Raw genomic sequence first — 24,978 nt, forward strand, 5'->3', positions numbered from 1 at the left:
CTGTACTGAAGGGATTCTATGGTGACCTTCCATTGTCCAAAGTGCTTCCTGGTCAGCAAACGACTACTGAGGTATACTCACTGTAGTTTCAATCACCAGGCTTTCCATTTGACCTGAAAAAACAGCCTTGTGTGCGTGGTATTACTCAGAGGGCACATCTTGCAGTGCCACCACTGCACTGAAGTGTCTTGCCTAGATTTATGATCTGGTCTTGCAGTGGGCTCTCGCCCTCAACTATCTCTTTCATATACGGTATCTCCTACGTCTGTTTGGGATGATTCCAGGCATCTTGTATAACATATCCGTCCACCACCTTCCTGGTTAAAGGCAAGGTCTGGTTTATTAACACTGTGCCACTTATGGGAATGCAAAACCGTTTTCTTTTTTGTAAAGAAAGGACATCCCTTGTTCATGCTGCTCTATATTGATTGTAAGAAATGTGAGCAAGAGTAGACCACTCGCCCGTTAGAACGTGCTCCACCATTCAAGAAAAATCATGGCTGATCTTCACTTCCAATCTGTCCTTCATATCCCTTACTCCTTTTGTTTTTTTAAAAATCAGCTCAATACCCCCCACTTGCCTGGATGGGTGCAGTTCCAACAACACTTGAAGCTTGACACCATCCAGGACAAAGCAGCCCTGCTTGATTGGCACCAGATCTACAAACATCCACTTGCTGCAGCACCAACGCTCAGTAGCAGCAGTGTGTACGGTCTACAAGATGCACTGCAGCAATTCACTCAAGATCCTTAGACAGCACCTTCCAAACCCACGACCACTTCCATCTAGAAGGGCAGCAGAAACACAGGAACACCACCACCTGCAATTTCCCCTCCAAGCCACTCACTTTCCCTGCTTGGAAATACATCAGCTGTTCCTTCACAGTCAAAATCATGGAATTCCCTCCCTAATGACATTGTGAGTCGTTAAAGAAGGCAGCTCACTACCAGGTTTTTGAGGGCAACTAGGGATGGGCAATAAATGCTGGCGTAGCTAGTGACACCCATGTCCTACAAATGAATAAAACAAAACAGCCTTGAATGTATTCAATGGTTCAGGTTCCACTGCTTGTTGTGGAAGAGAATTCCAAAAACTAATGACACTTTGAGAAAAGAAATTCCTCCTCATCCTTCAATGGGAGAGCCTTATTTTGAGGTGTGCCTCCAAGACAGGAAATAATTGTCTCCCCTGCGGAGCCCCCTCTGAATCTTTGGTTTCAATAAGATCATACTCATTCTTCAACACTCCAGTAGGTGTAGACCCAATCTTTTCTCAAGGCAGCCTCTTCATCCAGGGAATCAGCCTGGTGAACACTATGCCAGCATCAAATGACAGTGCCCAATGTGGGGCTCGAACCCACGCCTTTGAAATAGAGTCTTGTGCTCAACAGACGGAACTTTAGGAACTAGGAGTTATTGATGGACACGATTGGGTTAAGTAGTGTTAGTCTTTTTCATGCATTGAGGACAATAATTGCTGGAAATCTGGAATAAAATTTGGTACCCAGAGAAGAGCCATGAGCTATTGAGGCTGAGTCTCTCTTAGGTGATTGATTGCATATGGTAGAGGAATGCTAAGATGTGCGTGGGCTGTGAACCATAGTTGGAGCTGAACACACCGGTATAGACTTGATAAGCCAAATGACCCATTTCTGTTTGATATAAGAATCTTTGCCCAGTATTAGCATGGAGCATTAGCTTTATTTTGCATCCGTGCCAAACTCCTTCTGCACTGCACCTACAACGTGGCTTAATTTCAACCTTGGAAGTAAGTTTGCTGCATCAGTGTGAGACTTTCAGTCCCAAAACAATATCCTTGTCTTTTTTGATCATGGCTCTTCAAGTGCCAGTTTGTGCCAAATCATAGGTGGGGGGTGGGGGCAGCATAAAGAATACCCATGCTTGCCCCCCTGCCCCTTACAAAGTCAAGAAATAAAGCTGCTTGCAGCCAGTGGGGTCAACTGCTCGGGTGAAAACACTATCAAAGTTGTAAATAAATCTACCAATGACCATCTTTGGGTGAATAACATTCTTGTTGCCAGCCTTGCATTCAAACTGTGAAAGCCAATCTTTGTAGATAGCTGGTTTCTAGCCTGCAAAGACTGACTGTATACAGAGAAACATAAACTAGGAGTAGGCCATTTGGCCCTTTGAACCTGCTCCACCATTCATTTTGATCATGGTTAATATCAAATTCAATATCCTGATTTTCCCCCAACATCCCTTTAGCCCCAAGAGTTCTATCTAATTTCTTCTTGAAATCACAACGCTTTGGCCTCTTAAAGCTAGCTCCTTGCTTCAATGCCTGATTTGTAAATCCAAACTCTAATTAGTTTGCCAAGAAAGCTTTTATAAAAGTCCAGTCACTGTGGTGTTTACACATTAAAAAACAGGCACCTGACAGAAGGAACTGATTTGCAGTTTAACTCTATGTAATCAAAGCTGCAAAGGGATTGCAACTGTCACAAGCACATGCTTGGGACACCTGTGAAATGGACTAGTCCCTTTCTAGTTTTGATCTGAACTGTTCTGTTCACTGTTCAGAATTTCACTACTGAGACCATTGCAACAGTCGTTAAAGTGGGAAATCAGGAGAAAACATGGTTCTGATGACGTTCTTTCTTTGAAGTAATAGTGATTTAACCTGTGCAATGTCTGTTGCTACATTGGAGGCTTTAACACTGGGATCATACAGATTTAAGATGAACGCAATTGTTCCAGTTGCCCCGAAGATCTAAAGCCCTGGCCATCAATCCAAATGAAATTCCCCCAGATATTTGGATGAATCCCTAGAAATGAGAGCCTGGTACTCCAAATGTCCTCAATCCACCAGAATTTGAGGTTGGAAAGCTCAGGTTCCTACTGCTGATGATTGTCTGTCTGCTGATTCCCTGTTGGAGGTGCACTTCAACAGAAGCCAGTTGAAAAATTGATCCAGCTCAGCCTCCAGACACTATTTAAGCACTGAAGATTGGGGGGAGATGAAGTCCAAAGATGATCAGGTTAGGTGGATTAGCCATGCTAAATTGCTCCTTGGTGCCCAAAGATGTGCAGGTTAGGTCAATTGGCTGTGCTAAATTGCCCCTTAGTGTCCAAAGATATGTGTATGTTTGGGGAATTAGTGGGGTAAATATGTGGGTTTGGGTGGGGTGCTCTGAGTTGGTGCAGACTTGATGGGCTGATTGGCTTCCTGCTGTACTGTAGGGATTCCATGAATAGGTGTTTTCAAAGCCATTTGTCAATATTTTTGATTTACATTTGTAAATAATTGCACTGTAAACCAAAGAAAACATTCCATCAAACTTCAGTTCAACATTCTATTTCTCTCCTTTTTCTCCTGAAGCCAAGTTTGTCCTGTTTGACCCATGATGTTTTTGAGTGCCTCCTGGTACTCTGGTATTGAGGGGGGTTGTCGGTGGGAGTAAGCATCAAGCACGAGGAGGTGCATCCCTACCATTCTGACCTGCATTTACAACTTTATTGCCCTCCCACACCCGGTATGAAAATGCCTAGCTCCTGCTTGCCAGCTCTTCCCTGACAGCAGAGGAGATTGAGAAACGGGGCTCAATTTTCCTGCCTGTCTATGGCTTAATTACTTTTAATTTTTCTCTCATTCTTGCTATCCAAAGTGTTGTTTTCAAACTGCAGCCAGTTTGAGTTCCTTTTAACCTGGGGCGCTGATTTACATGCCAGTGATTTTCTCATCTGTCTCTAGCTGATGTTTCGGAATAAGTAATCTTTTCTATGATGGTCGATGCAGCTGACAAAGAACAAAGAAAATTATAGAACAGGAACAGGCCCTTCAGCCCTCCAAGCCTGCACCGACATGCTGCCCAACTGAACTAAAACCCCTTACCCTTCCGGAGACCATATCCCTCCATTTCCACCCTATTCATGTATTTGTCCCAGACGCCTCTTAAAAGTCACTACCGTATCCCTTCCACTACCTCCCCCCGGCAGCGAGTTGTAGGCACTCACCCCACTCCTAAAAAAAAAACAAAAAAAGCCTGCCCCTTCCATCTCCTTTAAGCCTTGTCCCTTGCACCTTAAACCTATGCTCCCTAGTAATTAACTCTTCCACCCTGGGAAGAAGCTTTTGACTATCCAAAAACAAATCAGTTTTTAAAATGACTCCTTTGTGCTGACTCTCCTCAAACTTAATCTGTTTTCTGTGTGTTAATGTCTCACCCAGTGCCATGCTACGTGCTTCCTGCATACAGGCATGCTACAACCAACAATGAAACGCTGAGTTATATGAAAAAGTTTATTCCAGTATAGCCAATTCAGTTCTGAATTGGAGAGTCAACCTAAGTTGTGTTGAGGTTGGACTACAGAATGTCACACCGCTTCAGTTTACACACAGACATCTGTAAAAGAATGAAGCTGAGACAGTGTAGAAAAATCACAAGCCAATTTCTGCTCAACAAGTGAAAACAAAACGCTAGAAAATCTCAAGTCCAACATCTATGGAGAGAGAGCAAACATTTCATGTTTTGGACAGCGCAGCGGTTAGCACTGCTGTCTTTCAGCACCAGGGACCTGGGTTCGATTCTGGCCTCGGGTCACTGTCTGCGTGGAGTCTGCACTTTCTCCCCGTGTCTGCGTGGGTTTGCGTTGGGTGCTCCGGTTTCCTCCCATAGTCCGAAAGACATGCATGTTTAGTCGATTGGCCATGCTAAGTTACCCCCTAGTGTTAGGGACGCTAAATAATGTAAATGCCTGGGGCAATGGGGACAGGGCCTGGGCGGGATTGTGGTCAGTACAGGCTCGATGGGCTGAACGATGGCCTCCTGCACTGTAGGATTTTATTATGATTTCCCCTCCCACAGTCCCAAGATTGATTGGTCATGCTAAATTGACCATCGTGTTAGGGGGATTAGTAGAGTAAATGTGAGGTCACGGGGATAGAGCCTTGGTGGGTTTGTGGTTGGAATGGACCGAATGGCCTCCTTGTACTGTAGGTACTCTATGATTCTAGTGTTTGGAAGACTTTGTCAGGGATGACTCATCATCAGAGCTGAAGACACTTCTTGTGGGGGCAGTTGGTGGAGATGGGTGGAGGGAAACGGGGTGGGGGGGGGTGGTGGCGATGGTGGTGGTTGAGATGGACAAAAAGACGAAAGGAATATAAACAGTGATCTTGCTGAGAGTTGGACATTTGCAGGAGGAGGCCATTCGGTCATTGAATCTGCATCGACTCTCAGGAGTATCTCTCTCTGCTGCCCTATCCCTGTAACCCCACGTATTTGCCATGGCTAATCCATGAGCTACAGATCTTAAAGTTTTTAATTATTAGGTGTTGCAAGTAGGCTTGCATTAACACTGCAATGAAGTTACTGTGAAAATCCCCTAGTCGCCACATTCCAGCCCCTGTTCGTGTACAGTGAGGGAGAATTTAGCACATAACCGGTACGCCTTTCGGATTGTGGGAGTAAACCGGTGCACCCGGAGGAAACCCACGCAGACACAAGGAGAACGAACAGACAGTCACCCGAGGCTGGAATTGAACCTGGGTCCCTGGCACCGTGAGGCAGCAGTGCTAACCATTGTGTTATCACTGAACTTAGTGTAACTGCATCTGAAACTTAATTTGAGTCGATTTTCTCAAGATTGTACATTTTATGAGGCTACTGTACAATTAAGGGTACGTTCACATTTTATGATGGTTGTTAATTATGGGCAACACAGTGGCAGAGTGGTTAGCGCTGCTGCCTCACCGCGGTAGAGATCCGGCTTCGATTCCTGGCCGAGGTCACTGTCTGTGTGGAGTTTGTACGTTCTGTGCGTGGGTTTCCTCTGGGTGCTCTAATTTCTTCCCATTGTCCAAAAGACTTGCTGGTTGGGCGCATTGGCCATGCTAAATACTCCCTCAGTGTACCCGAACAGGTGCCGGAGTGTGGCGACTAGGGTATTTTCACAGTAACTTCATTGCAGTGTTAATGTAAGCCTACTTGTGACATTAATAAATAAAAATAAATTGAGAATTACATTCCCCTGTCTATCTGGATGAAATCCCAGCCTGCTTGCAGGAGAAAAATACGCTTGTATCCATCTTCCATTAGAATCGGTACGGGGACTGAGGTTGTTTTGTTTGGCTTTGGGGCTGAGTTGAGGTTGAGTGATAATTGTTGGGACTCAACCCCTTCTACCACTGAATACACGCGATGGGTCGTACAAGGACTGTTCTTGGATGTTCGAGAATAGCTTAGTACTTCCATATCGTTAGTGTACGTTTAAACTGGTCCAGATGCTGGGCAACACGACAGCTCAGTGACTATCACTGTTTGCTGTGCAGACACATGGATTTGGGCCAATGTCTGTGGGAATTTGCACATTCTCCCTGTGCTTCCATGGGTTTTCTCTGGGTGCTCCGGTTTCCTCCCACACCCCAAAGATGTGCTATTAGGCTGATTGGAGGTAATAAATTGTCCCTAAGTTAGTTTTCCCTCAATGTGGAATGCCATAAGCATAGATAAGGGTCATGGGTGGAGGGGGGACCGGTAATGTTAAATTGGCGGCGCGGGCTCGTTGGGCCAAAGGGCCTGTTTCCCGGGCTGTTTTTTGTTCTTTGAATGGGTCGCTGTGCTGAAGGCTTGTGCGGTAATCCCAGGAATAGCCTGATTAATTCCTCTCCTGAAAGGGGGAATCTTGACAGCAGCACAGACCGAAACAGTAAACATTTGAAATGAAGGCTGAAAATGCTGGAACCGCGATGCAGGCCAGTCGGCACCTTGGGTGGGGAGAGAGAAAGAAACTAAGTTCGTGTTTCACATCGGTAACCCGGCTTCTTAAACTGGAAGGCGAAATCTAACTTTGACTTGTACCGATGGTCTGAATTGAGACAGATGCAAATTTAGCTTAAAATTAAACACTCTGGGCTCTGGCTGCTTTCATAGTCAGTTCTCAAACCCGATTTTGGCCTCTAAAGGAAGCGCTGGTGACTCAGTTCACTGTGGCACGACTAATATATCTGGCTGAAGCATTCTCGAATTGCTCCGGCTCCATGTCATTGAAGAATCCTGCTGAATGAGTGTTACTGATGAGTGAGGCTGGGGAGCAAACTCTGACGAAACGTACAAGTCATGCAGCAAGTATTAGCCGTGTTCGCAAAGGCGCTTGTACTGACGGAATGGTAGATTGAGCTTTTTTTTAACATTACCCTTCCTAAATGCGCGTCATGCGAAAGTGTATTTGTGGTTCACGTTGCCAGCCCAGTTGTTGCTTTGAATTTTTTGTTTGATGTCATAAACAGCTGAGGAAACCAGCCGGCTAAGTTTATAAGGAAGCCACAGTCTCCCTGAGGCCCTGCGCAGTGTTCCCACCCTATTGTTTATACAGCAACAGCAGCAAAGTGGCTCAGGTTAATTTTAGTCACGTTTCTTTTTTCCCAAATTTTAATCACTGGTTTCCCCCTCCCTCCCTCCCCCTCAGGTGCTCTCTGGGTGTGTGTGGTGCTGAACCCTCATTGTAAGCAGGAGGAGAAAGCTGGCTGGCTCGAGCTACTCCGGAAATGGAACAACATGGAGGTCTGCCCACAAGAAGATGGTAACTATGGCAATCATGTCAACGAAACCCCTAGTATCACTGCTGGCTTGCAACACAACTCAAATCGAAACCCAGGTATTTAATATGTTGTTTGGTTGGAACTTTCCAAAAGCAACACAAGCACTGCAACAAATATTTGTCAGAGTTTCCTATCCACCCTTGTGTTTGTCTTGTAGCAATGTTAGTTGGAAAAAAAGCTATGCCTGCCCCCCCCCTTAAAGGATGTTGTGAAGAGTTGTGGTGATGTGTTCCTGTCTCAAGTCATTTGATTATGTTCATGCTATGGTTTCGCATGCCGAATCTCTCTCTGCCTTCATCCCAATAATCATTCTTGGTGTTACAGGACCTATTATAGGATCATAGAATCCTACAGAGCAGGAGGCCATTCAGCCTATCGAGTCTGCACTGGCCACAAACCCACCCACTCACTCTACTTAATCCCCCTAACACTAAGAGGCAATTTAGCATGGCCAGTTCATCTTATCCCAACTCTTTTTGGGAGGAAACGGGAGCATCCAGAAGAAACGCATACAGACATGGGGAGAATGTGCAAACTCCACACAGTGACCCAGGCTGGGAATCAAACCTGGGTCCCTGGTGCTGTGAGGCAGCAGTGCTAATTACTGTGCCACCCTATTAAAGAACACTTGCCTCTTCAGTTGCTTAATCTCATGTTTTCTGTCCAAGGGTTGATAATTTGACAAGCTTAGGGTTTTAAGAAAAAAGGGTGGTGAGGATGAATTGGGCTAAAGGGCCTCTTTTTCCATGTTGTAAACCTCCTGACTCTAAGAACCAGAAACCCTTCACTCCTTTCTATCCTGTCCCCTCACCCCAAAGCCTGGCACACCAAGCAGTATTTGTGCCATATTTTAAATTAAATATTGATTGGGCTCCCACAGTGTGTTGAGATGAGCCAATAAGGTGTTTTTTTGAGGTGGTTGTAAGAAGTGTCTCTGTATCAAGCAACTTGGTGTTTTCTCTGTGGTCAGCAGGCTTAGTGTCATCTTTTTAGAGAGTCAAGACGAACCCACTAAATTGGAACTTCCATTATGCACCCCCACTTCCCCACCTTTCCCCCACACACTAAGTTGACCTCATTATTAGCAAAGGTGGTTTCTTACCAGATATTTGGTTGTCCGTAAAGCTAATGGAACACGGGCTCATTTATAGTCAGTAAAATTCTAAGTTCACACGTGAGAAGTTAAATGGTTTGGCTACTTAAGTATGATGTGCGGTTTTGGACTGTCGAGCTATATCTGCATTGTACAGAGATCACAGCAGTCTCCTGGAATGATTCCAAGCCGTGAGCAGTTCCATCTCTGAAGAAAGTCTCAATTGACAACTTCTATTAACTGTTGAAAAAAACTCTATCACTGGATGTTGGATGACTGCTACACAGTTGCTGGTCTTCAGCACCATAGAAACATAGCACATAGGAGCACGAGGAGGCCATTCAGCCCTTTGAGCCTGCTCTGCCATTCATCACAATCATGGCTGATCGTCCAACTCCATAGCCTAATCCTGCTATTGCCCCATGACCTATGATCCCATTTGCCCAAGTGCTATGTCTTCTAGCCGTCTCTTGAATACATTGTGTTTTGGCCTCAACTACTTCCTGTGGTAATGAATTCCACAGATTCACGACTTTGGGTGAAGAAATGTCTCCTCACCTCCGTCCTAAATGGTCTACCCTGAATCCTCATCGACAGTGCTATAAAGTAGCATTTAACTCAGCAATAACCTGCTGGCTGATGTTTGTGTTCTGCCTGGGCTACTCGGCTTCTGATCTCATTTACAGCCTTGATCCTAGCATGGATAAAAGAGCTGCGCTCGGTGAGAGTGGGTGCCCCTGACATCAAGGTAGCATTTGATAGTGTGGCATCAAGGAGTTCTAGCAAAAATGGGAATCAGGGAAAAGTCCCCACTGGTTGGAGTCGCACTTAACACAGGTTGTGGTTGTTGAAGGTCCATTATCTCAGTCCTAAGGTGTCGCTGCGAGAGTTCCTGAGTACCCTAGGCTCAACCATCTTCAGCTGCTTCGTTGACCTTCTTTCCAGCATCAGGTCAGAAGTTGGGATGTTCATGGATGACTGCATCATTTCAGTTCTGTGTTAAGCAGTCTGTGTCCATATGCAGCAAGACTGGAACAGTGTCCAGACTTGGGCTGATGTGTGTTGTGAATGTTACTTGCTCTACATGCTACTTAACACCACGGCAATGCCCATCTCCAAGAGGGTCTAACCATGTCCGCATGACATTCAATGTTAGTTCTATCACTGAATTCCCCACTATCAACATCGTGAGTGTTGCCATTGACCAGAAGCTGAACAGGAACAGTCATATAAATATTGTAGCTACAGTGGTTGAAGACACTGTTGCAAATAAATCACCTCTATCTCCCCGCAAACCTGTCCGCAAGCTACATGTCACGAGTGCGATGAAATGCATTCCACTTGCCTGGATGAGTGTAGCTCCAACTATCCTCAAGTATGGGCAGCATGGCACAGTAGTTAGCACTGCTGCTTCACAGCTCCAGTTTGATACCTGGCTTGGGTCGCTGTCTGTATGAAGTTTGCACATTCTCTCCATGTCTGTGTGGGTTTCCTCCTACACTGCCAAAGATGTGTGGGTTAGGTTGATTGGCCATGCTAAATTAAACCTAGTGTCAGGGGTATTAGCAGGGTTAATGTAGAGGCGTTACGGGAATGGGGCCTGCGTGGATTGTTGTCAGTGCAGACTCGATGGGCCAAATGGCCTCCTTCTGCACTGTAGAATTTCAATGCAGGACAAAGCACAAGCTTGATTGGCAACCTATCCACAAGCCTTCACCCCACCCACATGGCCAGTGGCAGCAGCGTGTACCATCTACAAGATGCACTGCAGGAGCTCAGCAAAGCTCCTTCAACAGCACCTTCCAAACCCATGACTGCTTCCATCTAGAAGGACAAGAGCAGTGAATGCACGTGAACATCACCACCACCTGCAAATTCCCGTCCAGGCTCCACACCATCCTGACTTGGAAATATGTTGCCATTCCTTCACTGCGTGTCCAAAACTCCCTAACATCAGTGTTCTTGCATCATGTGGATTGCAGCGGTTCAGGAAGGCAGCTCACCACCACCACCTTGAGGGCAATTAGGATGGGCAATAATTGCTGGTCTAGCCAGTGGTGCCCACATTGTGTAAGTGAATAAATAAGCTATAAATGGGGTTTAAGCAGAAAAAAATGCTTGAGACACTGAACATAATGCCAAATTCACAAGCCTTTCAAATTGATTTCCTCTAAAATAGTACAGCTGAGAGAACAGGCTTCAAGGGAAGTTAACTGAAATGAGTCATGGAGCTATATTGGTTAGCACTGCTGCTTTGCAGTGACCAAGGATCCGGGTTTGATTCTCAGCTGCTGGGGGTCTAAAACTTCTATGATTATATTATTATTGTCACAAATAAGCTTACATTAACATTGCAATGAAGTTACTGTGGAAAATCCCCTAGTTGCCACACTTGGGCACCAATTTGGGTGCACTGAGGGAGAATTTAGCATGGCCAATGCTTGGGTCATTGTACGGAGTCTGCATATTCTCCCCGTGTCTGCGTGGGTTTCCTCCCACAGTCTGAAAGACGAGCTGGCTCGGTGGATTGGCCACACTAAATTCTCCCTCAGTTTACCTGAACAGGTGCCAGAGTGTGGTAACTACAGGATTTTCACAGTAACTTCATTGCAATGTTAATGTAAGCTAACATTAAATCAATAAACTAAACTAAAATGGATCCTTTCCATAGGGAACAGGATGTGATGAGAAGTGGGTTTGAGGGTTATTAATTTTTTAGAAAGTAGAGGTGGGGAGTTTATCAACAGGTTATTTGTGCGAGTTGATTGGTTTAAAAGTGTCAATTTAAGACCCCCCTCCTTGCATTCTGAAGAGTTTGAGTTGAATGTTCAGTTTGTTTAGAATCAGGTCCAGTAAAATTTTTGTTTTGTTTTGAGAAGTTAACTTCTGTGGCTGGGGATGTTGTCACTGCACTTTACATCGGCGGGGGAAAGAAATCCCCTAAAGTTTAGACCATGGTGTTTAAATATGATCCGTAGTGCTCAAAAGTTGCACTAGTATTTATTTATGGGTATAGTGTTTGGACTTGAAAGTAACTTGATGCAACAGCAATAGATGGCTGAGATTGCTAATACAGTAAAAATGCAGTTAGTTCTGCTCTGTCGAAACTAACTTGATTAATATTGTGGAACAGTTTGCAGTAAAGGTGGTTTTGTGACTTGACAGTGGTGCCACTGTTCAGGTTCGAAACCCTCCCAACCTCGATTTCAAGACAGACGGGTTTGGAGGGTGGGAAGTACAATGGTGTTAAGGGCAGGTCTGTACAGGCCATCTCCCTGAGGATTGCCTGTTGGAGAGTTCTGCTCACAGCAGACCGGCGCTTTATCACCCACTGGATGTCACGTCCGAAGGCCACAGTTAGCTTCCTGCGATAGGAAAGAGTGAACATGATGGAGAGTGGAAGACTTGACACTGAGCTGGAGTGGTTTAAGGGGCAGGAAAAGCTAGAGTTGCATTTGTGTGTTGGCTTCTACCAAATAGCACATGCTAAATTTGTGTTCAGAATCCTTGCAGTGCAGAAGGAGCCAACTCTGCCCTCATCACATCCGCACTGATTCTCCCAAGAGTGCATCCCAACCAGCTCCTATCCCCTTTACCCCATGTATTTACCCTGCTAATCCCCTGACACTTAACAGTTTAGAGTGGCCCATCCACCTAATCTGCTCATCATTGGACTGAGGGGGTAAACAGGAGCACCTGGAGGAAACCCACGCAGACACTTGGAGAATGTGCAAACTCCACACAGCCACCCAAGGCTGGAATTGAACCCAGGTCCCTGGTGCTGTGAGGGCAGCAGAGCTAACTATGATGCTGCTAATCTTGTGTGTTCTATTTTGGAGCACTACAGGCCGAGGGGTGGGGGAGGAGGGGGGATGTTGGTGCTGTATTGCCCCTTCAGAAGGCCAGCACAGACATGTCAGACCAAATGGCTTGAGCCATTCTAAGAACACCTGATAAAGTCCCAGTGTTTGAATTTGCGTGACTGAAAATTTGCAATGGTTGGCCTTCAAAACCTATTGTGTTGTCTAGAGAGTTGATTTTGTATGTGCGCACGTATTGTTGGAGTGGTTGCGAGGAATTGCAGAGCTTGTGAAACATTTTTTTCAACTCCAGCAGGATCCCGGAGAACCGTTTTTGTCCGTGCAATAGAAGCCTGTGGCCTGGACTGGAAAGACTGTCATCTTCGAAAGATTATCAGTAGTGACAGCTACACAAACCAATGGAGAGATGGGGACCGGTCACTGTTTGACTCCCAGGGGCGGCCCCTTTGGCTTGGTAGGTAGAAAATCATTGCAATATACAAGTGTAAAGTTCCTTCATTTGACTGTCAAAGGCTACTTTGAAACATAGAAAATAGGAGCAGGAGAAGGCCATCCTGCCCTTCGAGCCTGCTCCGCCATTCATCATGATTATGGCTGATCGTCCAACACAATAGTCTAATCCTTCTTTCTCCCCATAACCTTTGATCCCATTCGCCCCAAGTGCTGTATCCAGCTGCCTCTTGAATACATTCAATGTTTTGGCACTTGAGGGCAAGGCCATCAATGGTGAAGTGATTTAAAATCAGGAATGTGCAATAGGCCAGAGTTTGCTGGGAAGGTTGGGGTGGCAGAGGTTTTAGAGATGGAGTGAAATGAGAATTTTAAACTTGAGGCAAACTGTTGTAGGTCAATGACGGCAGGGGTAATGGCTGATTGGGACTTGATACATGTTGGAAGGTAGGCAGCAGAGTTTTGGATGACCTCCCAGGGTTCAGAATGTGGGAGATAGGAATAATCAAGTGCAAATATAACAAATGTGTCAGTATCCATACCTGCACCTCACTCAGCAAATGATTTTAACACTGCGCAAATGGTGAGGTTTTATTTCACCTTGCTAGAAAATATTAATAATCCAAACTTTAATGGAGATTAGTTTTTCCAGGATAACGTCTGTTCTAAACAAAAATAATTGAACATTGACGGTGTTCTTGGCAACTTGTATATCATGGGGTAGTTTTGAGACTTCTTTCCTTGATTGATTTGTCTCCTCTTGTAACCAACTGATCCCTGCACAGCCATCTCCAAATTCTTTCTCCCCCCCCCGCCCCTGCGCTCTCTCTCTTCCCCCCACACCCCCTCTTTTTCTTCCCCCTCTGTCTCTCTCCCCTCTTTCTTTCTTCCCCTCTCTCCTTCCTTTTCTCCTGCTCCTCTGTCTCCTCTTTCTTTCTTTCCTCCTCTCCTGTCTTTCTTTCTGTCCCTCCTCTCTCTCCTCTTCCTTTCTGTCTTCCCTCCCCTCTGTGTCTTTCTCTGTGTGTGTCTCTCTCTCTCTGTGTGCGTGTGTCTCTCTGTGTGCGTGTGTCTCTCTCTCTGTGTGCGCGTGTGTCTCTCTCTCTCTGTGTGCGCGTGTGTCTCTCTCTCTCTGTGTGCGCGTGTGTCTCTCTCTCTGTGTGCGCGTGTGTCTCTCTCTCTGTGTGTGCGCGTGTGTCTCTCTCTCTGTGTGTGCGCGTGTGTCTCTCTCTCTGTGTGTGCGCGTGTGTCTCTCTCTCTGTGTGTGCGCGTGTGTCTCTCTCTCTGTGTGCGCGTGTGTCTCTCTCTCTGTGTGTGCGCGTGTGTCTCTCTCTCTGTGTGTGCGCGTGTGTCTCTCTCTCTGTGTGTGCGCGTGTGTCTCTCTCTCTGTGTGTGCGCGTGTGTCTCTCTCTCTGTGTGTGCGCGTGTGTCTCTCTCTCTGTGTGTGCGCGTGTGTCTCTCTCTCTGTGTGTGCGCGTGTGTCTCTCTCTCTGTGTGTGCGCGTGTGTCTCTCTCTCTGTGTGTGCGCGTGTCTCTCTCTCTCTGTGTGTGCGCGTGTCTCTCTCTCTCTGTGTGTGCGCGTGTGTCTCTCTCTCTGTGTGTGCGCGTGTGTCTCTCTCTCTGTGTGTGCGCGTGTGTCTCTCTCTCTGTGTGCGCGTGTCTCTCTCTCTCTGTGTGTGCGCGTGTCTCTCTCTCTCTGTGTGTGCGCGTGTGTCTCTCTCTCTGTGTGTGCGCGTGTGTCTCTCTCTCTGTGTGTGCGCGTGTGTCTCTCTCTCTGTGTGTGCGCGTGTGTCTCTCTCTCTGTGTGTGCGCGTGTGTCTCTCTCTCTGTGTGTGCGCGTGTGTCTCTCTCTCTGTGTGTGCGCGTGTGTCTCTCTCTCTGTGTGTGCGCGTGTGTCTCTCTCTCTGTGTGTGCGCGTGTGTCTCTCTCTCTGTGTGTGCGCGTGTGTCTCTCTCTCTGTGTGTGCGCGTGTGTCTCTCTCTCTGTGTGTGCGCGTGTGTCTCTCTCTCTGTGTGTGCGCGTGTGTCTCTCTCTGTGTGTGCGCGCGTGTCTCTCTCTCTGTGTGTGCGCGTGTGTCTCTCTCTCTGTGTGTGCGCGTGTCTCTCTCTCTCTGTGTGTGCGCGTGTGTCTCTCTCTCTGTGTGTGCGCGTGTGTCTCTCTCTCTGTGTGCGCGTGTGTCTCTCTCTCTGTGTGTGCGCGTGTGTCTCTCTCTCTGTGTGTGCGCGTGTGTCTCTCTCTCTGTGTGTGCGCGTGTGTCTCTCTCTCTGTGTGTGCGCGTGTGTCTCTCTCTCTGTGTGTGCGCGTGTGTCTCTCTCTCTGTGTGTGCGCGTGTGTCTCTCTCTCTGTGTGTGCGCGTGTGTCTCTCTCTCTGTGTGTGCGCGTGTGTCTCTCTCTCTGTGTGTGCGCGTGTGTCTCTCTCTCTGTGTGTGCGCGTGTGTCTCTCTCTCTGTGTGTGCGCGCGTGTGTCTCTCTCTCTGTGTGTGCGCGTGTGTCTCTCTCTCTGTGTGTGCGCGTGTGTCTCTCTCTCTGTGTGCGCGTGTGTCTCTCTCTCTGTGTGTGCGCGTGTGTCTCTCTCTCTGTGTGTGCGCGTGTCTCTCTCTCTGTGTGTGCGCGTGTGTCTCTCTCTGTGTGTGCGCGTGTGTCTCTCTCTCTGTGTGTGCGCGTGTGTCTCTCTCTGTGTGTGCGCGTGTGTCTCTCTCTCTGTGTGTGCGCGTGTGTCTCTCTCTCTGTGTGTGCGCGTGTGTCTCTCTCTCTGTGTGTGCGCGTGTGTCTCTCTCTCTGTGTGTGCGCGTGTGTCTCTCTCTCTGTGTGTGCGCGTGTGTCTCTCTCTCTGTGTGTGCGCGTGTGTCTCTCTCTCTGTGTGTGCGCGTGTGTCTCTCTCTCTGTGTGTGCGCGTGTGTCTCTCTCTCTGTGTGTGCGCGTGTGTCTCTCTCTCTGTGTGTGCGCGTGTGTCTCTCTCTCTGTGTGTGCGCGTGTGTCTCTCTCTCTGTGTGTGCGCGTGTGTCTCTCTCTCTGTGTGTGCGCGTGTGTCTCTCTCTCTGTGTGTGCGCGTGTGTCTCTCTCTCTGTGTGTGCGCGTGTGTCTCTCTCTCTGTGTGTGCGCGTGTGTCTCTCTCTCTGTGTGTGCGCGTGTGTCTCTCTCTCTGTGTGTGCGCGTGTCTCTCTCTCTGTGTGTGCGCGTGTGTCTCTCTCTCTGTGTGTGCGCGTGTCTCTCTCTCTGTGTGTGCGCGTGTGTCTCTCTCTCTGTGTGTGCGCGTGTGTCTCTCTCTCTGTGTGTGCGCGTGTGTCTCTCTCTCTGTGTGTGCGCGTGTGTCTCTCTCTCTGTGTGTGCGCGTGTCTCTCTCTCTGTGTGTGCGCGTGTGTCTCTCTCTCTGTGTGTGCGCGTGTGTCTCTCTCTCTGTGTGTGCGCGTGTGTCTCTCTCTCTGTGTGTGCGCGTGTGTCTCTCTCTCTGTGTGTGCGCGTGTCTCTCTCTGTGTGTGCGCGTGTCTCTCTCTCTGTGTGTGCGCGTGTCTCTCTCTCTGTGTGTGCGCGTGTCTCTCTCTCTCTGTGTGTGCGCGTGTCTCTCTCTCTGTGTGTGCGCGTGTGTCTCTCTCTCTGTGTGTGCGCGTGTGTCTCTCTCTCTGTGTGCGCGCGTGTCTCTCTCTCTCTCTGTGTGCGCGCGTGTCTCTCTCTCTCTCTGTGTGCGCGCGTGTGTGTCTCTCTCTCTCTCTGTGTGCGCGCGTGTGTGTCTCTCTCTCTCTCTGTGTGCGCGCGTGTGTGTCTCTCTCTCTCTCTGTGTGCGCGCGTGTGTGTCTCTCTCTCTCTCTGTGTGCGCGCGTGTGTGTCTCTCTCTCTCTCTGTGTGCGCGCGTGTGTGTCTCTCTCTCTCTCTGTGTGCGCGCGTGTGTGTCTCTCTCTCTCTCTGTGTGCGCGCGTGTGTGTCTCTCTCTCTCTCTGTGTGCGCGCGTGTGTGTCTCTCTCTCTCTCTGTGTGCGCGCGTGTGTGTCTCTCTCTCTCTCTGTGTGCGCGCGTCTCTCTCTCTCTCTGTGTGCGCGCGTGTCTCTCTCTCTCTCTGTGTGCGCGCGTGTCTCTCTCTCTCTCTGTGTGCGCGCGTGTGTGTCTCTGCACCCCCCTCTCTCACCCTGTCAAGTATCTACCAGACTGTCACAATTGGTAGTTGACCCTCAAGCAAAATAAGACATCTGTGATTGCACACAGATCCCAAGCACTTGTTATTTATATAGATTGCCTTAGTGTGCACTATCAGCTACTAAATCATATTAGACCATTTATTTTTGTATCTGTGCTGAGGCAACACTGAGCATTTGCTACAAAAGTTAAATATCTGGTTTACAGAAACAGTGATTGAATTTATGCCTATTGCAGTGGGTGTTTTGGAGTTGGTGCTACTCCCTGTGCCTGCACTGCCAGTTCCCCTACTCTCATATACCACAATCAATGCTGCTACTGCTTGATTGCCAGCTATTGTGTAGCAGACTGGTGAAGATTGTCTGCCACCAAGGAGTGCCTGGCCATTGCAGCTGAGTGGGCCCAATGCTGAGCTGAACATAGGCGTGTGGTATTGCCCAATCCACAAGGGAGTGAGCATTTCAGCACAGTCAGATACAACGATTGCCTTTTCTTCCTCCTCGAGAGATATTTCCATTTTGTTTACGCAGACATGTTGATAACAAGAAGTTTTTAGCTGTGGGAGACATTCCAGATCCCAGCCTGTACTCTGCGTCAGGAAGTAAGTGGCTGTGGGGGAAGTTCAATTACTTGCTGAAACTTGTGTTTTTTTTTGTCAAATGTTTTGTGGTACAGCTTGGGGCCAACAGTGGTTGTCACCGCTGCCTCTCATTGCCAGGGACCCAGATTCAATTCCTGGCTTGGTTCACTATCTGTATGGAATCTGCACACTTTCCCCGTGCCTGCATGGGTTTCCTCTGGGTGCTCCAGTTTCCTCCCGAAAGACGTGCTGGATAGGTGCATTGGCCATACTAAATTCCCCCTCAGTGTACCTGTACAGGCCCTGGAATGTGGCGTCTAGGGGATTTTCACAGTAACTTCATTGCATGTTAATGTAAGCCTACTTGCGACACTAAGAAGTAACTTTATTTTTCTTTCCCTTATTCCTTTAACCTTTCTTGCGTATAAATCTACTTTGAAACACAAGTAGAAATTTGACCAGGTAGGTAACCTTTTGTTGAAATTATTGATTTTATATCCACTGTTGATTAGTTTTTCCCCTTTTTTTATAGAGCATGTCCCAACAGCTTGCGCCAGAGTAGATGCACTGCGATCACACGGGTACCCACGGGAAGCTCTTCGTTTAGCTATTGCGATCGTCAATACGCTCCGATTGCAGAAAAGGCGCCATTTGGAAATGTACAAGCAGCAAAAGAAGGGTAAGGGCTGTAAGCTATTTGTTGGATGGGAGAGATGGACTGTGGGCTTTCTATCATCTTAGACAGCTTGCCCCAATTTGGGTGGCACAGTGGTTAGCACTGCTACCTCACAGCACCAGGACCCATGTTCAATTCCAGTCTTGGGTAACTGTCGCTGTGTGGAGTTTGCATGTTCTCCCCTTGTCTGCATGGGTTTGTTCTGGGTTCAAAGAAAATTACAGCACAGCCCTCCAAGCCTGCACTGACCTTGCTACCCGACTTAACTAAAACTCCCTACCATTCTGGGGACCATATTCCTCTATTCCCATCCTATTCGTGTGTTTGTCAAGGCGCCCCTTAAAACTCACTCCTCTTCCACTACCTCCCCCATTAATAAGTTCCAGGCACCCACCACCCTCCTGTAAAAAGCCTGCCTCGTACATCTCCTTTAAACCTTGCCCCTCAAACCTTTAATCTGTGCCCCCTAGTAATTGACTCTTCCACCCTGGGAGAAAGCTTCTGACTATCCACTCTGTCTATGCCCCTCATAACCTTGTAGACTTCTATTAGGTCGCCTCTCAACTTTTGTCATTCCAGTTTCTCCAACCCCTCTTCATAGCTAATGCCCTCCATACCAGGCAATGTCCTGGTAAATCTTTCCTGTATCCTGTCCAACATCCTGCTGGTAGTGTGGCAACCAGAATTGAACACTATATTCCAAGTGGGGCCTAACTAAGGTTCTATAAAGCTGCAGCATGACTTGCCAATTTTTAAACTGTGTCCCGTCCAATGAAGGTAAACACGCTGTATGCTTCTTGACTAATTTCTCCACCTGCATTGCCACTTTCAGTGACCTGTGTACCTGTACACCCAGATCCCTTTGCCTATCAATACTCCTAAGAGTTTTGCCATTTATTGTATATTTCCTATCTGTTTTAGACCTTCCAAAATGCATTACCTCACATTTGTCCGGATTAAACTCTATCTGCCATCTCTCCACCCAAGTCTCTGACTGATCTATATCTTGCTGTATCCTCCGGTCCTCATCACTGTCTGCAAATCCACCAACCTTTGTGTCATCCGCAAACTTACTAATCAAACCAGTTATGTTTTCCTCCAAATCATTTACCTAGCAAAGGTTCTCCCTCAAACTAAAGATGTGTAGGTTAGGTGGTTTGGCCACACTAAATTGCCCCTTTAAGTGTCTCAAGGTGTGTAGGATAAGGGGATTAATGGGCTAAATACATGGGTAGGGCCTGGATAAGATGCTGTGTTGGAGAGGGTGTGCAGACTCGATGGACCAAATGGCCTCCTTCTGCACTCTGGGGCTTCTGTGAAAGACCCATGAGCAGCTGAAAAATAGCCATAGATATTGTTTCGGTTTTGATCTTGGCTGACTCTTTTTAAACCAGCACCAACCTACAGAGTGAGAAAGGTTTCTAGCTTCTCACTTGGCATGTGTACCATGTTCCTGCTGGCTTGAGCCTTCTAATTCCCTTTTAAGGTTGATTAAAATGTATTTAAGTACTTTGGGATGTCTGAGAGATGCAAGAAGGTGCTTCATAAATCGAAGTTTTCTCTCTTTAAGAACAAAATTCTTGGGTTAGTGTTCAATGAATAGGTTTGGTAATGTGGTATGCACTGAATAAGCATCAGAGTGTCTGTTCCTGAGGCCCATTGCATGGGAGGTAAGGATATATTTCAGTGTCTTGTCTTGCTTTTCAGAGTTGTTACAAAAAGGGGCGACGACCATTTCGAATCAGGAAGGATGGGTCGGACATCCTCTGGATCCTGTTGGCTGCTTGTGCAGGACCCTGCTGGAAGCTTGTAAAATGGAGGACGACAGCTCTGTTCTGTTCACTGGTAAATGCTCCAGCTTGTTTCTTCCTGGGGAATTTGATGAAAGGAAGTGGCTTTAGTTCTATGCAGTTACCTGCTGATGGCCAGAGCAGCAGTTGTGACTGTTTGGCCCTGGCTGTGTTGTAGGAAGGGAGAGCGCTGGTGGCGGGGGACACTGTGCTGTAGAGAGGGGGAGCAGGGGAAAGCGCTGCATTGCAGGGAGCGGAGCTGGGCGGGGGGAGCGCTGTGCTGTAGGGAGGGGAGCATTGTATTATGAGGAGGGGGGAGCAGCACTGTGCTGTGGGGAGGGGAGTGGCGATGTCCCATGGGGAGGAAGTGGGGGGAGAGTGGTGCTGTGCCATTGGGAGGAGGGGTGCAGGGGAGCGGTGCTGTGCCATGGGGAGGGGGGGTGCGGGGGAGCGGTGCTGTGCTGTGGAGAGGGGTGGGGTTAGTGGCACTATGCTGTGGGGTAGTGCCACACTCGTGCTGGTGGAAACCTGACGCGACAGCTGTGTTGCAAACGGTTTATGCGTTGGACAAGGATGGTGCTGTCTCTCTCTGGTGACTTTTCACAGTCCCGCCAGCCAGCACTCATCCTCCAGCACACGAGCAAAATACTGCCGGAGCTGGAAACAGAAGATGCTGGAAATTCTCAGCAGGTCACGCAGCATCAGGACTCGATTCCTCTGATGGGTCACCAGGCTGACATACTAATTCTGGTTAATCCTCCAGGCTTGTGTATGGAGGTTGCCCACCCAACTGAGGCTGGGTTGGAGCTGATTAATTTTACCTAGTTGCAGAGGGAGGGTGTTGCCTAAAAATAAAAGTTGCTCTTTGTTGAAAGCCTTCTCAGCTCCTAGCCACGTGGTGAAAGACCGACAAAGTGAAATGTGGGTGTTAGCGTATTAAGGATCGAAACAGAATATGACCTTTACCCAAGGCTTATCTTTCTGTCCCCTGTCAAGTGACATGAATTGAGTTGATCGTGCTGATTCATGCCGCCTGGGGTCTCTGGCTGAATGTTAAGGCACCAAAAGCCATGCTGAAGTGATGCTTAGCTGGTATGAAAATCCTAAACATTCAGCAACTGGTAACTGTCCAAGATGGCATCCACTGACTATTGGATTACTTTATTAAGGTGGTCACGTGGTTGCTGCTGTAGCGAGTATTCCAGGTTTTACAATGACGGGGCCTGTGCGAATGATCTGGTGTAACCCAATCCCGGTTACTCATTTTTAGTAACCATTCCGTTCACTGGAAAGGATTTTTGTTTGACATGGTGACAAATTTCTGTTGCATGGTTTAGTGGTGCTTGTAACAGGAACCTGTTTTGCACTTCCCCTTCTAAAATGACCCCCTTTTCTTTAATTTGAGTTGAAACATGGCTGAGTGCTCCACGTCCCCAATGTTCAGCAGCTCAGATGCACTTGTAACAGCAGCTGATGAGAATTTATTGGGCAGCAGGTGATGCAGTGGTGTAAGCAAATTGTTGACTCCCAAATGGAATTGAGATGTCTTCCGAAATATTTCTTGTTGACGGCCCAGATAAGTCAACGTGATGTCGTTGACACTTGCACTCTGTGCGGGTGGCACGACAGTTAACACTGCTGCCTCACATCCACAATGTGGAGATGCTGGTGTTGGACTGGGATGGGCACAGCAAGAAGTCTCTCAACACCAGGTTAAAGTCCAACAGGTGTATTTGGTACCACGAGCTTTCGGAGCGCTGCTGCTTCATCGGGTGAGTGACCTGATGAAGGAGCAGCTTCGAAAGATTGTGATGCCAAACAAACCTGTTGGACTTTTAATAAAAGCAGATTATTGCAGATGCTGGAATCTGAAACCAATAGAGAAAATGCTGGAAAATTTCAGCAGGTCTGGCAGCATCTGTATGGAGAGAGCAGAGCTGACATTTTGCATCCAGATGACCTTTTGACAAGAAACGTTAGCTCTTTTCTCTCTGTATAAATGCTGCCAGACCTGCTGAGATCTTCCAGCACTTTCTCTGCTGGACTTTAAACTAACGTTGAGACTTCTTGCTGTGCCTCAGTGCCAGGGACCTGGGTTCGATTCCTGACTTGGGTGACTGTCTGTCTGTGCGGATTCTACACATTCTCCCTGTCTCTGTGTGGGTTTCCTCCCACAGTCTGAAAGACATGCTGGTTAGGTGCATTGGCCATGCTAAATTCTCCCGCAGTGTACCCGAACAGGCGCCAGAGTGTGGCAACTAGGGGATTTTCGCAGTAACTTTATTGTAGTGTTAACGCGAGCCTACTTGTGACACTAATAAATAAATTTCATAACATTTCAGTTGGAAAAGCCCAACCTGCCCATGTGTGAACTCAGTTGATGCTCTTTAATACTAAGTGTTAAATCTTGAACCATCTTTCAAGCAATGAATCAGTCACTGGGTCACTAGTGACTGAGTAAGTTGGCGTGTCTGTGTTTTTTTTTGTTTTGCCTCCATGGGATTCTACAGTTCTCACCAGTGTTGGATTCCATCCATTTTTCTGTCAAAACCACAAACCCTTAATCATCATGACAGGAGGAGTGATACAGTGGTTAGTGCTGCTGCTTCACAGCTCCAGGGAGCCAGGTTCAGTTCCTGGCTTGGTTCATTGTCTGCAGAGTTTGCATGTTCTACCCGTGTCTGCGTGGGTTTCCCTTTGGGTGCTCCGTATTCCTCCCACAGTCTGAAAGACACGCTGGTTAGGTGGTTTGGCCATGCTAAATTCTCCCTCAGTGTACCCGAACAGGCACAGGAGTGTGGCAACTAGGCACTTCTTGCAGTAATAATCTAAGCTTACTTGTGACAAAAAAAAGTTATCCAGTGCTTGCTTACCCTGTACACGTTTCTCCTTTGTTCCTACCCAACTGCATTCCTTTTGATTTTAAAGCATTCACCAGTACATCGACTAGCTCATTTTGGATCTTTGGCTTGTTTCCAGATTCGATCAATGATATTCGGAAGCCGGTCTATCAGCACTTTCCAATACCTGGCAGCAGCAACACTGGCGAGTCTTACTATGCCCTTGCACTTGAGGTGGCCCTAATAGGACTAGGGCAACAGAGGCTAATGCCAGAAGGCCTCTATGCCCAGGACAAGGTCTGTCGGAATGAGGAACAGCTTATAGCAATGCTCTCGCAAATGGAATTTGACGAGCGACTGGTGCAAGTTTTACGTAAGCAGGCACTCCTATTACTGGAAGGTAAAAAAATTATTTTTTTAAATTGCATGAACTAAATGTTTTTGTTCATCATTTGTTGTCGAAGGGCAGCACAGTGGTTAGCACTGATATCCATGGCACTGAGACCAGGATTGATTCTGACTGCTGGTGATTATCTCTGTGGAGTTTGCACGTTCTCCCCGTGTCTGTGTGGTTTTCCTCCGGTTGCTCTGGTTTCCTCCTACAGTCCCAAGATGGTAAAAAGTCTGACAACACCAGGTTTTAGTCCAACCGATTTATTTGATAGTAAACTCACAAGCTTTTGAGGGGACTCCCTCTTCGTCAGGTGAATGGAGAGTTCTGGCCTCGGACAGAGCATATAAAGCACAGACAGTTTAGAGATTACTGATTAGAATGCGAATCTTTACACCTAACCTGCTGTTCAAGTCCTAAAGTGGCTGACAATGTGTGTGGAAGGAGCACTGATCACAAGTTAAAGAGATGTGTATTGTCTCCAGACAGCACAGTGAGTGAGGTTTTGCAAACCCAGGCAAGTCACGGGGGTTACAGATAGTGCGACATGAATCCAAGATGAGCAGGTTAGGTGGATTGGCCATGCTAAATTGCCCCTTAGTGTCCCAAGACATGTAAGTTAGGGGGATTAGTGGAGTAAATATATGGGGATACAGGGAAAGGGCAGGAGACAGGGCCTGCATGAGATGCTCTGCTGTCAGAGTTGGTGTAGGTGGGCTGAATGATCTCCTTCTGCACTATAGGGTTTTTTACTCTTCCATGGGACATGGATATCACTGGCTGGCCAGCACTTATTGATGTGGAGATGCTGGTGTTGGACTGGGGTAAACGCGGCAAAAAGTCTCTCGACACCAGGTTAAAGTCCAACAGGTTTAACCTGGTGTTGTGAGACTTCTTATCGTATTTATTGCCCATCCCTAGTTGCCCTTGGAGGGCAGGTGAGAGTCCACCACATTGTTGTGCTCTGGAGGCCAGACCAGGTAAAGATGGCAGATTTCCTTCCCTAAGGATCATCAGTGAACCAGATGGGTTTTTCCAACAATTGACAATAGTTTCATGGTCATCATTAGATTCTTAATTCCACATATTTTTTATTGAATTCAAATTCTGCCATTGACCATGACGGGATTTGAATCAGGGTTCCCAGAACGTTAGCTGAGTTTCTGGTTTAATAGTGTAACGATAATGCCACCAGACCATTGCCTCTGTGATTCACGTTCACTCTTGCTATGCCCTTGACTGAAAGTTTTGATTCCTTGTTCAGCTAATTTCCTGAAAGTTGCCCTTCACTACCTCACCTGCTAGTCTGTGCTGCGTGAATGACGGCTGTGCTGTATCAGCAGCCCGTTTGCTTGCCGGTGGATGTGGGATGAGAACTTTGTCCTGGTGCAGCTCCCAGTAAAAGTCCGTGGAGCGATTAATCAAGATCAAGTACACTGCCCCTTTTTCCTTTAACCCAAGACGCAGAGACTACTGCAAACCCGGGCGCGTGATTGGAGCCAGGAACTCCTGTTCTGCTCTGCAAACAATAAACTGGTCATTGCCTGAGATGGCATTCTTATTTGGTGAACCAATTGAACTAAAGTAAACAAACTAAGGGACAAAGCAGGAAGGGCAGCCCTCAAAGGAGGGAACCGCCCCAAACAAAA

At 47.4% G+C, this 24,978-nt stretch overlaps 1 protein-coding gene across 1 annotated transcript in view; it reads left to right on the forward strand.

The window, feature by feature from the left end:
• LOC145360891 (zinc finger SWIM domain-containing protein 4-like) overlaps positions 1 to 24,978 on the forward strand; it is a 114,882-nt gene that overhangs the window by 66,794 nt on the left and 23,110 nt on the right. The window contains exons 6-10 of the mRNA XM_080216393.1: positions 7,432 to 7,620; positions 12,774 to 12,932; positions 18,165 to 18,311; positions 20,016 to 20,153; positions 23,078 to 23,338. Of these exons, the coding sequence (XP_080072519.1) occupies positions 7,432 to 7,620; positions 12,774 to 12,932; positions 18,165 to 18,311; positions 20,016 to 20,153; positions 23,078 to 23,338 (894 nt within the window). The remainder of the gene's footprint in view (positions 1 to 7,431; positions 7,621 to 12,773; positions 12,933 to 18,164; positions 18,312 to 20,015; positions 20,154 to 23,077; positions 23,339 to 24,978) is intronic.

Source organism: Carcharhinus amblyrhynchos, chromosome 33 (genome assembly GCF_965287045.1).
Source record: "Carcharhinus amblyrhynchos chromosome 33, sCarAmb.v2.hapA, whole genome shotgun sequence".
Lineage (NCBI taxonomy): Eukaryota > Metazoa > Chordata > Chondrichthyes > Carcharhiniformes > Carcharhinidae > Carcharhinus > Carcharhinus amblyrhynchos.